Below are 14,859 nucleotides of genomic sequence, written 5' to 3' on the forward strand. Positions count from 1 at the left end.
TTCCTGTGGGCCCTCTGCATCTGGCCACCCCACCCAGCCCTGGCAATGGATTGTGGACCTCCTGCTCACTGGCACTCCACACCATGCCCTTACCGTGATCCACGGGTGTCGGAGAGCCTCTTGGATTGTGAGCCGTTTCCTGTAATGAGGATCAGAAAACAGTGATGATCCAGGGGGACAGAAGCTGAGAGCAATGGTCTCCATCTTCACTCTTTGTCAGACCTGCCCTGTGGCATTCTTTGACCACTGGATGGGGAACTGGCTGAACTCCCTGCATTCCAGACAAAGTGGTCCAGGCAGACCCCTCCGTAGAGTGACATTACATAAACCCTCATCTTTGGCTGCAAACCCAAAGGGCCTAACAACACACTCTATGAGACTTACAAGTGCTCTTATGAGCTGAGTTCTACACAGACTACTACACAGAATAGCCTCTGTGCTATTCTATTTGCTTCCCAGATCCCTTCTCAGCCCTTCCCTGCTCTGGTAGGGATCTGACCTAGCATTGCCATTAGAAGGGGAAACCAGGACCCTACTCTTTTGAGGACCCCATTCTGGCTCTCTCTGAAGTCTGTGGGACCAAGAGGACATGGCCTTCTAGAATCTGTAGATCTCATTCCTGTCCCATCTAGTCCATGCTCTGGGCACCCAGCATCTTACCATTCCCTGCCTACCTCCTTCTTTGACTCTGTAGCCACAGGGCTCTCCCTAGGCCCTAAGAAGGGGTAGGATTCTCATGTCTCCTATTTCTCCACTTACTGACCCCTCTGAGTCTGCCTCTCCCCTCAACTCCCATCTGGATTGGTTTAGAAACTCTGCCACTTTCTTTTTCACAACGCAGAGTACTAACAACTACACGGTCACGGCACCACTTTCTTTTTCAAATCCTAGTTCTAGGTGCCTTTGGAACAGACTGGAAAACATAATGTGCCCTAGAGAAATGCAGGCTCACTTCCAAACACGTGTGTGTACGTGCACGCGCGCGCGCGCACACACACACACACACACACACACAGACTAATTTGTATTTTGGCAGGAAAGAAAGCAGAAAGACCTGAGCAAGCAAGATGAATGCCAAGTCTCAGCTAATCCACACTTCTTAGCACTTGTCCAGATTAGACAATGATGGTGAACATGGCAGCCCATGACAAAGTAGGGACAGACTGACATGTCTTCAGGAGAGGGGACAGGAGAAGGTCAGTACCTCAGAAACCCATGCCTTTCTCTTATCTTACCGGGTCTCTTTAACCAGAAGCTTCCGAATGAAGTCCTTGGCCAGCTCGCTGGTCTGGCTGAAGAATTCCTCGTCAAAGTCATAACTCACGGCTGTGATATTTGCTAGCGTTTCCTGCTTCGTGTCTCCCAGGAAAGGGGATGCTCCACTTAGGCTGAATACAGAGAGAGGGAATGTGTGACTGTAGGTGAGTAGAGGGAGTCAGGGCCGAGGGAGTCAGGGTACCCTGACTCGTACTATTGCATGGGGATGGGAAGCTGCTGGAGGCATCAGCTGCCCGCTCTGGGCAGCCAGTCAGCAGCTTTCTCGACTGAGTCCGGCTCAATCTGCTTCATGGAGCTCCCAGTAAGTACGTGATAGAAACTGTGTCCCAGGAACTTGGAAGAGGAGGGGAGAAAACACAGCGACAACCCTTCGTAATCTCAAACAGAATAAAACAGAATATAACAGAAGACCAGACGAAGGTCTGGGGGAGCACAGGACAGAGGGGACACCCAGTGCAGGCTCCACGGCGGAGCTAACATTAGTATCAGCTGTGTCTTGAAGAATGAAGAGGTTGTCAGCAGTCAGGGGAGATGAAGTCTTCTAGACTCAGGGGGCATCCTGAGCCAAGCCTGAGAGGTGTGGAAACAGATGGGCCATTAGGGCGGGAAGGGTATATGAGGTTCCTCTGCAGGGTTTGTCAAGAATGTGTCATTCAGATAGTGACTCCCAAATCTACTGTTTCCTGACTCGTATTCCAGCTTATGGGATACCTCTCCCTAGGTGTGTCATTGTCACTATGCCCTAACCTCCCTTTATGAGCTCCCTTGCCTTGTTGAATGATGTCACTCCACAGATGTCCCAAGCTAGAACACAGGGCTCACCTCTGACCCGTCCATCCCTTTCTTCACCACATCTAACCAGCCTCAAACTCTTGTTGGTTTTACCTACTAAATATCTCCTGAAGGCCATCCCCATCCCCACTGTCACTTTCTTGGCACAAGGGCAGCAAGGTGCACTGGGAAAATTTTGCTATTCCAGACCTGGATTTGAATCTCAGCTCCTACTCAATAGCTGTGTGAACCTAGGTAAGTTACACAACCTCTCTATGCCGCAGTTTCCTTCTCCATAAAATGAAGAAAATAAAAGCCTCCACCTCACACGATTGCTATAAAGAATAAATAATATGCTGGGGCGCCTGGGTGGCTCAGTGGGTTAGGCTGCTGCCTTCAGCTTGGGTCATGATCTCGGGGTACCGGGATCGAGCCCCGCATCGGGCTCTCTGCTGGGCAGGGAGCCTGCTTCCTCCTCTCTCTCTGCCTGCCTCTCTGCCTGCTTGTGATCTCTCTCTGTCAAATAAATAAATAAAATCTTTAAAAAAACAAAAAGAATAAATAATATGCTGATAATGCTCCAGGCAGTCTTGCCCATACTAAGCACTCTGGAATCAGTGGCCATGATTTCTGTCTTTGAACACAAAAAACCTTCTATGACTCCCCATTTTCTACAGGATCACATCTAAACTCCTGAGAAGGACATCAGAAGTTAGTCCCTACCACCTTCTCAGTACACTTCACCACACTTACCAGGCACACTGTTTCCTTCCTCAGTAGACAGCCCTTCCCTCCCTTTCCACCTGGAGAATTAATCTCATTCTGTACAGCCCAGCTCAAATGAATTTCAGTCTCTCCCTCGCTAAATCTTCCATAGCCCCTGCAAACCAGTGCCTTTCCCAGCTATGTCTCACAGAGGCGTGTTCATACACCCAGCGTGACTTTGGTCCCACCGAGTACAACTTAGCTGGTGGCGTGTCTCCCGACACGGGGAGCTCCAGGCAAGCAGGGCAGACCTCCTTCATGGCAGCATCCTGACTGCCTGGCCCAGAGCCCACCATGGAGCAGGCACCCAAGAAACAAGAAATTGTGTGGGACCCAAATGAGCTACAAGAAGGCTATGTGCCTGGTACACATTCAAATTCCTCAATATTTCAATATGGAAATCACAGTTCTGAAAAAAAAAAAAAATCAAGGTTTCAGAGCCATTGCAGAATCTGGAAACATGGAGCAATGGATCCAGTTCTCCTCTGTGTCCAGTTCCTCTGGGACTTTTCAAAAATACTGATCCCCAGGGGCCCCTGGGTGGCTCAGTCCGTTAAGTGTCTGACTCTGGATTTCGGCTCAGGTCATGATCTCAGGGTCCTGGATGGAGCCTTGTGTGGGGCTCTGTGCTCAGCTGGGAGTCTGCTTGAGTCTCTCTCCTCCCCTTCTACCCCTTACCCCACTTGTGCTCTCTCTGTCTCTCTCTAAAGAGAAATAAATAAACCTTAAAAAAAAAAAAGCTGATTAAAAAATACTGATGCCCAGACCCCATCCCTAGCAAGTCTGATGTAATAGCTCTGCAGGGGGTTGAGGGCAGTGGTAGGTATTACAAGGTCTAATGTGCAGCCAGGATCGCGACCCTCCACATTGTACAGAGCTCCCAGTCTGTGGACTGCTGGAAAAGTCAGAGAACTGGCAGACTGGGGTGCTGGGTGCTGACACCCCCACATCACCTCTGGCAGCTGCTAGACTCTGACCCAGTGTGCCCTAAAAATTGCACGTCCCAGGTGCGTGGTCAGGGGCAAAGTGTGGGAAAGCCCCGCTGTAATGAAGACCTACTAATCAGCCAGAGCTGCCCAGGGAGTTTGCACGTGTCCGCTTCCTTAACCCGCACAGCACACCCGCGGGCAGGAAGTTTGAGATTCCTATTTTCCTGAGGAGGAAAACAGGCCCAGAGGTTAAGTATCTGCCCAAGGCCACACAGATCGAAAGTGGCAGGTTCCCTGCACGTGGGCTACACAGGAAATGACTGCTTGAGCAACTTCATACTTCGGGGCTGGGAATGAGGCTCTGGGGAGAAACGAGAGAGGCTATGAGAGCCGGGGAAGGCAGGGGAGACGGGGGAGAAAGGGAAGGCATAGCTGCCGGAGGGGTCAGGGAAGGCATAGCTGCCGGAGGGCTGGGCCAAGGCTTCTGGGTGAAAGCTGACTTTCTCACGGACATGCAGCCCGGGTGAGGCCGAGCGGGGGATGCCGGGCAGCAGTGGGGATAGGGACAAGGCTCAGCCTCCACGCTGGCTCCAAGCATCTGAACCGGAGCTGAGAGCACAGACCGCCAGGTGTGAGGTGGGGATCGAACACATCTGGCTCACAGTAAATGAGTAAATGGGGAAAATCAGTAAATTCAGTCTGCCTGTCTGCCTGCCCCTCTCTGAGTCCTCCCGGGTCCCCTTGATCCAAGTGAGGTCGGGGTCCCGGCATCAGGGATACTTACAGGATGTAGGTGATGACGCCTATGCTCCTGCAAAACAAAGAACAGGCCAGTCAGAGCCACGCAGCTCTGACCCCAGCCCAGCAAGGGACTCCCCTGCACGGTCCCCAGGGGAAATGGTCACCTGCCCTTTCACAGCGGCCTAAAGATGCCATCTCAAGTCCATGGCCCTCTTGGTCCTACTCTTCAGCAGCAGCCTCGGATGTGTGTGGAGTCACTGAGCTCTGGACATTCAGGCTAAGGACCCAAGTTCAGACTCCTGCACTGGCAGGCTGTGACTGGGCCAAGTCCCTTATCATCTCTGAGCCTCTTTCTCCTCATAAAAGGAGTGTAATAACTACCTCACAAAACTGCTGGGAGGATTTTAGAAAACCAGGCAATGAAGGTACTCGGCCCCTATCAAGCACTGTTGAGTGAAATGAGTTCTGTCTGTGCAGAAAATTCTCTACAGTACCCCTGGGCCCCACACCGTGGTTAGAGCTTAAAAGGCTCTGGGCAGTTACTTGGTTGATTAACGGAATGAGCTATTGTTACTATTTCTTTATAATGACGGCGCCGGGCCTCAGGGCTGAGCCTGCACCTGCAGCCTCGCCTCTCCCCTTGTCCCTGCCTCGGCCATGTTCTAAGTGGTCTCAGGGCTGGGCCTGGCTGCCTCCAGCTGCCAGGGCCTTGGGTCCAGCCCACATGGAGCAGCCAGAGGCTCCGAATGTGTGGAGAAAGGGGTTTTCATGGTCGAGGGGGATGTCGGCCAGAGCTGGGGTCTGAGGCTTGCTGACCTTGAAAGGATCCCTAAGGCGCTGAGGTGGCCTGCACAACTTACCACATGTCAGCCTCCAGTCCCAGTGGCTCGTAGTTCACAATTTCTGGAGCTGAAAGAAGCCAGACTGAAGAATCAGCAGGAGAATGAAGATGAGAAGATAAGGCTAGAGAGAATTTTAGGGTGTTTGGTGACAAATGTCTCCCTCCTGAATCCTCACTAAGGAAAAATCAGAGCAACAGATGGAGATAATTCTGGGTCTAAGAATCTTGAGAAATGAAGTTGCCTGTTATTCTGGTGGGAAGCTTTTACACAGAGGCCTTGATGGTGGGGGAGAGGAACACCCTGAAGAGGAAGCACAGGGTAGCATGAGGAAGATGCAGGAAGGGGAAATGGGGCCTAGCAACACGGCCTGCTTTAGAACTCTCTGGTGGAAACCAGGCAGGTCAGAACTGGAAGGTGATAATGAAGAAAAGAAGGCAGAAAGGGAACTCAAATCCCTGAGTCTGGTCTGAAAGAGGGGCACCGCCCTACTGAGGAGATTGAAGACATTCTGGGGCCAATGAGATGATGAGCCTGAGGTGCCCAAGGGGCATCCAGACAAAGATGTCCTGGGAACAGGAGACGGAGACAGAGCCATCAAATCTGAAGTCATTGTACAGGTGAAAACAGGAGATACGTGGATGATGTGGTGACCAGGAGTGGGTGTAGAGTCTAGGAAAGAAGATTCTACCCACCACAGAAAAGGGCCGAGTGCTGCGCGAAGGTCAAACACTCAAGCACTTGGAAAGTGAGTAGTGTCTAGAGAGTGACGGGATGGTAGATGTCGAGATAAGAGTGTAGATGACACCATAAAAAAAGCTTGGCCATGAAATGGAGGAGAAAGAGGTGAGTAGCTAGAGAAGAGAGAAGGGCTGAGCCTGTCTGATCATAATGGAAAAAAAGGGAGAGAGCAGGAAAGGCTATGTTTGTTCATCTAGAATAATTGCAAACCCACAGCATCTATGGGGTGTGCCCACCTTCCCACCACTCTACTTCAAGACACAAGGAAACACTTTTCTGGCTCTGCTTATTTTTTAGCTTCTTAAAAATGATGTCTTACTGGATATGAGGTAGTCACCTGCCCCCCCCAACCTAACATTATGCTTCTAGCGTTCACTCAGGGCTTATCCGTGGTCTTTCTTTTTCACTGCTATGTAGTAGTCCACTGTGCGAACATATAGCATCTTCTCCTCAGTGATCATTTGGATGGTTTCCACTTCTTTTCTCATCAGAACAACACCATTACGAACTTTTTGCACACGTCTCCTCACAAACATGAAAGGCTTCCTCTCGGACAGTGATTCAAGGTGTGGTCTGAAGACAGTCACTGGTCCAGACACAGTGGTACAAAAATTGGGAGTAAGCATTTAGAAACCCACAGAGAAACTTGACGTTGCCATGACATTCAAATTGTGATAATTTTTCTAGGGGTTTATTTTTCCAGTATCTTACTGAAAAAGCAGTCCCGGACAGATTGAAAACATTTTTTTTTTTCAGTCTTTCACCACAGAGAGTTTGAGAAACACAACTCAATTTCCAGGCTTGTCTGCTTGATATGCATATACACTCACTTACTCACTTCTGTCCTCTGTGTGCTTTTTTTTTTTTTTTAAGATTTTATTTCTTTATTTGACAGAGAGAGAGATCACAAATAGGCAGAGAGACAGACAGAGAGAGAGATGAGGAGAAGCTGGCTCCCCGCTGAGCAGAGAGCCCCATGCGGGACTCGATCCCAGATCCCAGGCCCCTGGGATCATGACCTGAGCCGAAGGCAGAGGCCCAACCCACTGAGCCACCCAGGCGCCCCCCTCTGTGTGCTTTTATTGGTCCATTTTCTTCTGTGCTTTTCTTCTTCTTTCTTTTTTTTTTTCTTAGATAGTTTTTTAAATTAATTTTCCTATTGTTTCCCCCTCTACTTACATTTTTGTAATGGCCACCCTTGAAACTTTAGGATGGCTATCTAACAAATTCTAACATAAAGCAGTGTTTTGACCTTCTTCTAACAATACAAGAACCTTAAAACACTCATTTAAGCCCTCTGTCCTAACATCATTTTCTAACATTTTTAGTTCCTTTTTTAACCCCACAAACATCATCATCATTTTCATCATTATTTTAAACAGAAAATGTTTATATTTGTCCAATGTTTACTCATTTCTTTGCTCCTATTACTTCTTGCATTGAGACCTTCCCTCAAAAGGTCATTAATTCACAAACACATCTTTGGTAGTTCCATTAATACATGTTTGTTGGTGGTTAATTATTTCATGGTTTGTCTTTATTGTTCACTTTTTATTTTTTGTTTTTTGCTGTGTTTTGTCTGAATCATTTATCCTCTTTCTTGAAATATAACATTCCTGGGTATGCAGTTACGGGTCCTTTTTTTTTTTTTTGAGTATGTAATTGACTCTATTAAGCAATTCATGAATCAATCAGCATCCCACCTAGCAAGTAAAGAGATGCTCCCCACTTACTGTTTTTTTTTTTAATTTTCCTCAGTTCTTAGAAGATAATATTCTATTGGACATTGGTTTCCATTGTTGTTTTGAGAAGTATGCTGTCAGTCTAATTTTTTAAAATTTGTATAGATTGATTGATTGGTGATCTGTCTTTTCTCTCTGGCTGCTTTTAAGATCTCTTTGTCTTTGGTACCTTATAGTTTAACTGTAATGTCAACTATAGTATAACTATAATGGATTTATTTTTATTGTTTTCTGTTCGATATACATTGTTCTTTCTGTAACTGGGCGTGCATGATTTTATAACACTTCTGGAAATTCTCAGCCATTTTCTTCAAATGCTGCTCCTCTGTTGTCTTCATTCCCTCCTCTGGGATTCCAAACAGACCTGTTAGTTAAGCTTTCCATTTTTACCCTCTTACACTTGTGCTCTATTTCATATTTTCATGTCTTTTTCCTTCAGTGGTATTCTAGTTAATTATTTTTCAGCTCTGCCTTTCAATTCTTCAATTTTCTCTTCAGCAGTATAAAACCTTGTGTAACTCATTCACTGAATTTTAAATTTCTAGGAGTATATGTTAAATCTCTCAAATTTCTATCTGGTTCTTTCTAGAATTTGCCTGTTCATTTTTGACAGCCTCTTGTTGTTCATTCTTGTGTTTCTTTTATTTCTATATACATTCCATTTATTTTATAGTCAACCTATGATAATTTCTGTATCTTATGTCCTCAGATGTCTAAGTCTTGTTGGTCTCTCATTGAAATGCTGATATGCACACTTTGGGAGAGGTCCTCCTACTGAATTCCTTTGCTGCCCCCAGACCCAGCTCTAAGTTCATTTCACTGGCTTTGGAGGTGGGGTTAGTGGTGCTGAAGGAGTTACTACACTTAAACATTTCTCTTATTTGCAATGAGTCCAGAATTCCATTAAAAAGAATATTTTCCTCAAGAATCCAGTTTTGGGACGCCTGGGTGGCTCAGTTTGTTAAGCAGCTGCCTTCGGCTCAGGTCATGATCCTGGCGTCCTGGGATCGAGTCACACATCAGGCTCCTTGCTCCGCAGGGAGCCTGCTTCTCCCTCTGTCTCTGCCTGCCACTCTGCCTGTGCTCACTCTTGCTCTCTCTCTCTCTCTCTCTGACAAATAAATAAATAAAATCTTAAAAAAAAAAAAAGAATCCAGTTTTATAGCAGGAAGGCTTTTGGAAGACTGGATCCACTACACTCCTAGAAGCTGACAGTAGTTACTTTTCAACACTGTGTCTCAGGTTCAAATTTCAAAGGAATGATGGGAGTAGGACAAATTATTATAACCCTACTTCTCAGGAGTCCTGGGTAAAGAAAGTCATTCTAATTTGGACACGGACCTAGAAAAATCACCCTATGTATCTGTAAGGTACAAACAAAACCATTTCTGTGCTAGAGCTGGGTCATATGGGCTCATCTGAGTCAACTGTGGGCATCTCTTCCCAACTCTGAATTCAGTGACCAGTTAAAATTGGTAGCTTAAAATTGGCAAATGCTATGAATTAGGGTTGTGTTTTGTGTTCAGACCTAGTTGTTAGACATTTAACAGCATAGCAGTGGAAAAAACCCTCCACAGTTTGGCCTACTCGTCAATATCCCACTCACATGGCTAGTCTGATGGGAACTCCCTACTCCATCCAGAGTGGACAGTGAACCATACCCAATAAATGCACTAATTCTGGCCCTACCCCCTGCTATAAATGACTGAACCTGGGATATGCTCCTCCTCTACCCTGATTCTGTCCCCATCCCTCTTCAGATACTTCTCTCATCCATAACACCAGCCCTTTGTCTCTGTTTGACTCAAGGGCATGACTGATCCCACTGACTCTGCCAGAGTGGACATCTTATTTGAACAGGCTTCCAGAGAGATAACTCCATCATTCACTTTATAATTAATCATATGCTGTCTTGTGTCACTTCTTCCATTCTTGCCCTGAATTTCTAGCTGAACCATTTACTGTTGATTAACACTCGGTTTGAACTTAACTAAGTACATACACGCATTTTACCAAACACGTGAATAGTGGACAGCAACTGCTATCTTGGACAAAGTTCAAGAATAGATGTCTTGTGCCCCGGGTACAAGTTGGTTGTGTCACCAGCTCATTGTGTGACCTTGGATGTGTCATTCTGAGTGTGCCTCCTTGCCATCACTGTGTCCCCAGTACCTCACCAAACATCTGTCATAAAGTAGATGAAGAATAACCATTGGTCGACCACAACTGACATCCCATAGCCTTCCAATTCCACACTTGTTAAACTAGATGGATGACCCAAACAGAGCCTTGTAGCACTGTTACTTGGTGGTTTGATGTCTTATTTCAACATCTAAACTGCACGCCCCCTGGGGGCAAGATCTTTTTAGAAAGACAACCCAGTGTAACCAAAAGAGCACACAGGCTTTGATGTTAGATGTATCTACATTTGAATTTTAGCTTTCGTTGTTTTGCCGAGAACAAAACATTTGATAGAGAAAATAATTAAATCTGCTTTATGAGGTTGTTTGAAGATTAACTGAGATAAAGTTTGTAGGACCCCCAGCATAGTGTCTGGCAGACAGTAATGTTCCCCTACCCTGGGGTCTTTGGGTCCTTGACAGCACCCTTCTAGAAGAGCCGTAGCACTGGCATGTGTGACCCGAAAATCCATCAGAAGGGATGATCTGACACATTCTGTTTTCCTTTTTGATTAGACTGTGGTCAGAAGTTTCCGCCTCCAGGTTTTGGGGAGACCATGCCCTCCCTCCATTTCCAAGAGCACTCCAACCCCCAAAGCAGAGAGAGACAGTGGTCCTCGATTCTCGATCCTCTCCCCTCTTCAAGGCTGCCTCTCTAGGACCCCCAACCTGCACAGTCCCAGTCCCATGAGGGGGTCTCTGGGCCCTGAGCCAAGGCTGAGAGAACGAGAGGGAAGACACAGCTGCACGAATAAAGGCCAGGCACACAGGAGAGGTGAGTGGGTGGATCTGGCATTTGGCAGATGATTTCCCTTTTCCTTTTCAGGAAATCAAAAGCTGCTCCAGAGAAACTTGAGTTTATGGGAATGCCAGAGGGCAAGTTAATTTTAAATCTTCACAATAAATTCAATGAAGAGCGGGGGTTGGGGGTGGTGGGGCCAGCTCTCGGAGGGTTTGGCTCTGCAAAGGCCTGTAGCCTTTTCTGGCCTCCCCCTCCCACTGGGGGCTCAAAGCCGACACCCGGACCCTTACCCAGAAAACCAGCAGGACATTTCCTTCCCCACCCATTATATTTCTAAGGGGGAGGGTCTCCAAGGTACCCTCTCTCAGCCTAGAGACCACAGCCCTAGACACAGGGGGTTTGTTCCCAGACTTTCTCTATCTCTGGATCCCAGATGCTTAGGTGGGAGAGAAGCAGGCCTCAAACTCACCAACAAATTCTGGCGTCCCAAAAATGTTCTTAAATTCAACTCCATCTTCTATTTCATGAGCCAGGCCAAAGTCAATCAGCTTGATGTGTGGAATGGGAATATTCTTGTCTAACAACATAATGTTTTCTGGCTGGAGAACAAAAAAAGAAAAAAAAAAAGGAAGGAAAGAAAGGAAGAAAAGACATTAATTAAAGCCCTGTTTTGTGTTTTCACTTTGGGGTTAGGGTGGGGTTTGGTGTTCTTTGTTAGGAAACTCAAACTCTTTCTTGGTTTTGTGTCTTGTCTTTTCCTATGAACTCAAAAACAGGCACAGCGCTGAGGGCAAGGCCTGGGTTGCGCCAAACCTGCTGTTCACAGCAGAAGTGGAGACCTTAACTTTGGTCCCATTTCTGTCTCTGAATGGCAGATCCCTTTAATGCAGTACCTCTGTTTCCCGATCTGTTAAATGGGGCCAGGTAGAAACTTGCAGTATTTCCTGTAAACAAAACCACTGCCCTGTGTGAGGATGGGAGGGGTGGGAGCTTTGCAGTCTAGCCTCGGTTTACACTTGGCTTATTAACCTCTGTCTTCCTGACCACCTCTTTTCCCTGGCTGGCCAGCTTCCTGTTGACAAACTCCCCTCCTCTGGACTAACTGTGTAGCTCACACTTCTCTATGTGTCTAACTAATTTTGGCCCTCGGTAGGACACAGGAAAAAAATGCACCTGATTTCCAGGGAAAATACCAGCTGCCTAGGCTATCCCCAGTGTCACAAACAGCTGTTAGATCGGATGCAACCTTGTGGGTACGTGTCAGTAGGGGGATGGTCCGGCCCTGGCCTCATGCGCTGCAGGCTCTCAGTGAGGACAGAATAGGAGCCTACCCTTCTCACTCCCACCCAGCTGCCCAGAGTTCACAGAGGGGGAGCAGGTCGCTCTGCTTCACCATGTCCCGTTCCACTCCCCACCATGATAGTCTTGGACTCCATTCCCATTGGAATGTCCTGAAAATAGACATCTGCACCAAAACATCAAATGTCACAGCCGCATATTCACATAATAGTCTCAAAGTGGAAACAAGACAAATGTCCATCAAGTGGTGAATATGGTATATCCATGTATACTATTCCACCATAAAGAGGAATGAAGGCAAAGAAAAAATAAAAAGGAATGAAGTATTGATATTTCAGCAGGGATGAACCTTGCAAACATCCCACTGGGGCACCTGGGTGGCTCAGTCAGCTAAGGGTCTGCCTTCAGCTCAGGTCATGATCTCAGGGTGCTTGGATTGAGTCCCACATCTGGCTCCCTGCTGAACGTAGAGTCTGCTTCTCCCTCTCCCTTTGTCCCTCCCCCCACCTTGTGCTATCTCTCTCTCTCTCTCTCAAAGAAAAAAATAAAATCTTTTAAAAAAGAAAAAGAAAACCTTAATGCCAAGTGACACAATCAGTCCCAAAAGACCACGCATTGTAGGATTCCACTGTTACAAAATACCCTGACTAGGTAAATCCATAGAAACAGAAAGTGGATTAGTAGTTGCCTGGGACTGGGGGAAAGGGGAGCGACTGCTAATGGGTAACAGGACTTTTTTTTTTTTTTGAGTGACAAAGATTTTCAAAAATTGATTTCGGTGTTAGTTGCACAATTTTGTAAACTGTACACTTTCCATGGGTGAGTGGTAAAGTATGTGACTTATCTCAATAAAGCAGTTTTAAATAAATAAAGGTAAATAAATAAATACAAGTTTAAGAAAATCAAGTGTCCCTGTTTCTTGAAGTCCTGAAGAATTTCCCACCTTGTACCTTTGTTCACATTATTTGAGCTACCTAGAAAGCCTTCTGCTTGATCTGCCCATCAAAATCCTAGTTGGGCTTCTAAGTCTAACTCAACTCAGCTAGTCTTTTTTTTTTTTTTTTAAGGATTTTATTTATTTATTTGTCAGAGACAGAGGGAGAGAGAGCGAACCAGCACAGGCAGACAGAAAGGCAGGCAGAGGCAGAAGCAGTCTCCCTGTCGAGCAGGGAGCCTGATGTGGGACTCGACCCCAGGACCCTGGGATCATGACCTGAGCCGAAGGCAGCCGCTTAACCAACTGAGCCAGGTGTCCCTAAACTCAGCCAGTCTTAAAAGCTTTCCTCAAAGGGAGGAACTGTGTACTGCCTCCCACCCCCAACGAGACACACAGCCCAGAAATGAATTCTCCTCCCCAGTCCCCTTGGTACTTATTTTAACTTTTTGGTTATGACATTTGTCACACTCTCCTTTGCCCACAGTCCTTGCTGTCACTGTCCTAGCTCCTCTACTGGACCCTCAGCTGGAGGGAGGATTGGGACCTTTGCAGTGCAGAGCACAGAGACTGGCAGGCTGAGGGTGGTCCTAACTGTTAGCCGAACTGATTCTCAGTCTGGCTGGAAGACATTCCAGGTGCCCCATCCCAAACTTCCTGGCTCCTCAAAGTCTCTGAGACCTCATGTCAGAGTGGCTGGAAACTTTCACTCGAGGAGGCTGGCTGAAGCCTCCCCTGACTTTGAAAATAAATAATACATTCCCTTTTGCTTTTTTTTAAAAGCTTGTTTATCCTTTTTCCCCTCTGGAGATTTCTCTCCACTTTATTTTGAAAATGTGTCAAAGTCCTTTCCCAAGGCAAAGCGTCTTTGGCCCTGCGGAAAGGAGAGTAGGGACAGGGGAGGTCAGGAAATAAGACCCGGACAGATGGCCCCACTCCAGTACCCCCAATACAGCCCTCCAATGGCTGCCCATGGACTCCAAGTGTCCTGGAACCCCATTCAGGGAGCTGTGCCCTCTCCACTGTCCACCATCACCCCGGCAGGTGGGGGCGGGGAGCTTCTCCTCCTCCCATTCCACCATATTCTTTAGTCACATTATTGGCAACTTCCCCTTCTCTCCAAGCAATGGCCCTGCGGCTTGTCTCTGGGAATGAGGGTCAGGGCCCAAGGCTTCCTGATGAGCAGCGTGTTTGGGCCGCAGCCCACGCTACATGGGGACAGGAGCTGCAGCGGACAGATGCAGTCATGCCAGATCCCCAGAGATGACCCCCAGAATTATGGGGCAGCAGCAGCTGGGTGGGGAACATCACGGAAGAAGGAAGAACCATGTGAGGCTGAGTTCTCCCAGGCCCCACTGCTCTGAGAGGTGAGAAGCATCCTTCCCTTATGGCCTCTCACCTCTGCGACCCACAGTCCGGAGAAACAGCCTCTCCACCAGCTTGTGAAAACCTCAGGGCCAGGCCACGTTTTCTCACCCGAGTACTGCCTGGCCTCACAAGTTCCTGTCCACCCCGAGAACCTAACACACAGCAGGTGACTTCACCCTTACTTGGAACATTTTTCCTGCACAGTCCCAATCCCCAACCTGCTTTATTTCCTCTTCACATTTCAGTAAAAATAGTCTCTCCTCCAGAAGACCGACACGTGGGCACACACATTCCACCCCCCCATCCCATAATACCCCGTGCCTCCCCAATTCCAGCGTCTCTTCCCCCATCTCAAGGTGACAGCTTACTTCTCTGTCTCCCCACACCAAGTTATAAGCTTCCTGAGAGTTTTGTTCCTCCCCTTGCTACAGAGCCTGGCATCCACCAGGTGCTCAGTAAATGTCCAGGGAGTGAGGACAGCTGTCATTTGGCTGCACTGTGCTAACCAAGCACATGACACACTTTACACC

The 14,859-nt window shown here is 47.4% G+C and overlaps 1 protein-coding gene across 6 annotated transcripts in view; it reads right to left on the reverse strand.

Moving 5' to 3' along the window:
- The window catches only part of DAPK2 (death associated protein kinase 2), a 117,655-nt gene that overhangs the window by 14,745 nt on the left and 88,051 nt on the right, over nucleotides 1-14,859 (reverse strand). For all 6 annotated transcript variants that reach the window (XM_013059539.2, XM_013059538.2, XM_045067555.1 and 3 more), the window contains 5 exons: nucleotides 11,198-11,327; nucleotides 5,345-5,393; nucleotides 4,528-4,554; nucleotides 1,236-1,388; nucleotides 94-139 (listed from right to left, as the gene is read on the reverse strand). In XM_013059539.2, coding sequence (XP_012914993.1) covers nucleotides 94-139; nucleotides 1,236-1,388; nucleotides 4,528-4,554; nucleotides 5,345-5,393; nucleotides 11,198-11,327 — 405 coding nt within the window. The remainder of the gene's footprint in view (nucleotides 1-93; nucleotides 140-1,235; nucleotides 1,389-4,527; nucleotides 4,555-5,344; nucleotides 5,394-11,197; nucleotides 11,328-14,859) is intronic.

This window comes from Mustela putorius, unplaced genomic scaffold, assembly GCF_011764305.1.
Source record: "Mustela putorius furo isolate JIRA1106 unplaced genomic scaffold, ASM1176430v1.1 tig00003896_pilon_pilon_pilon, whole genome shotgun sequence".
In the NCBI taxonomy this organism is placed as follows: domain Eukaryota; kingdom Metazoa; phylum Chordata; class Mammalia; order Carnivora; family Mustelidae; genus Mustela; species Mustela putorius.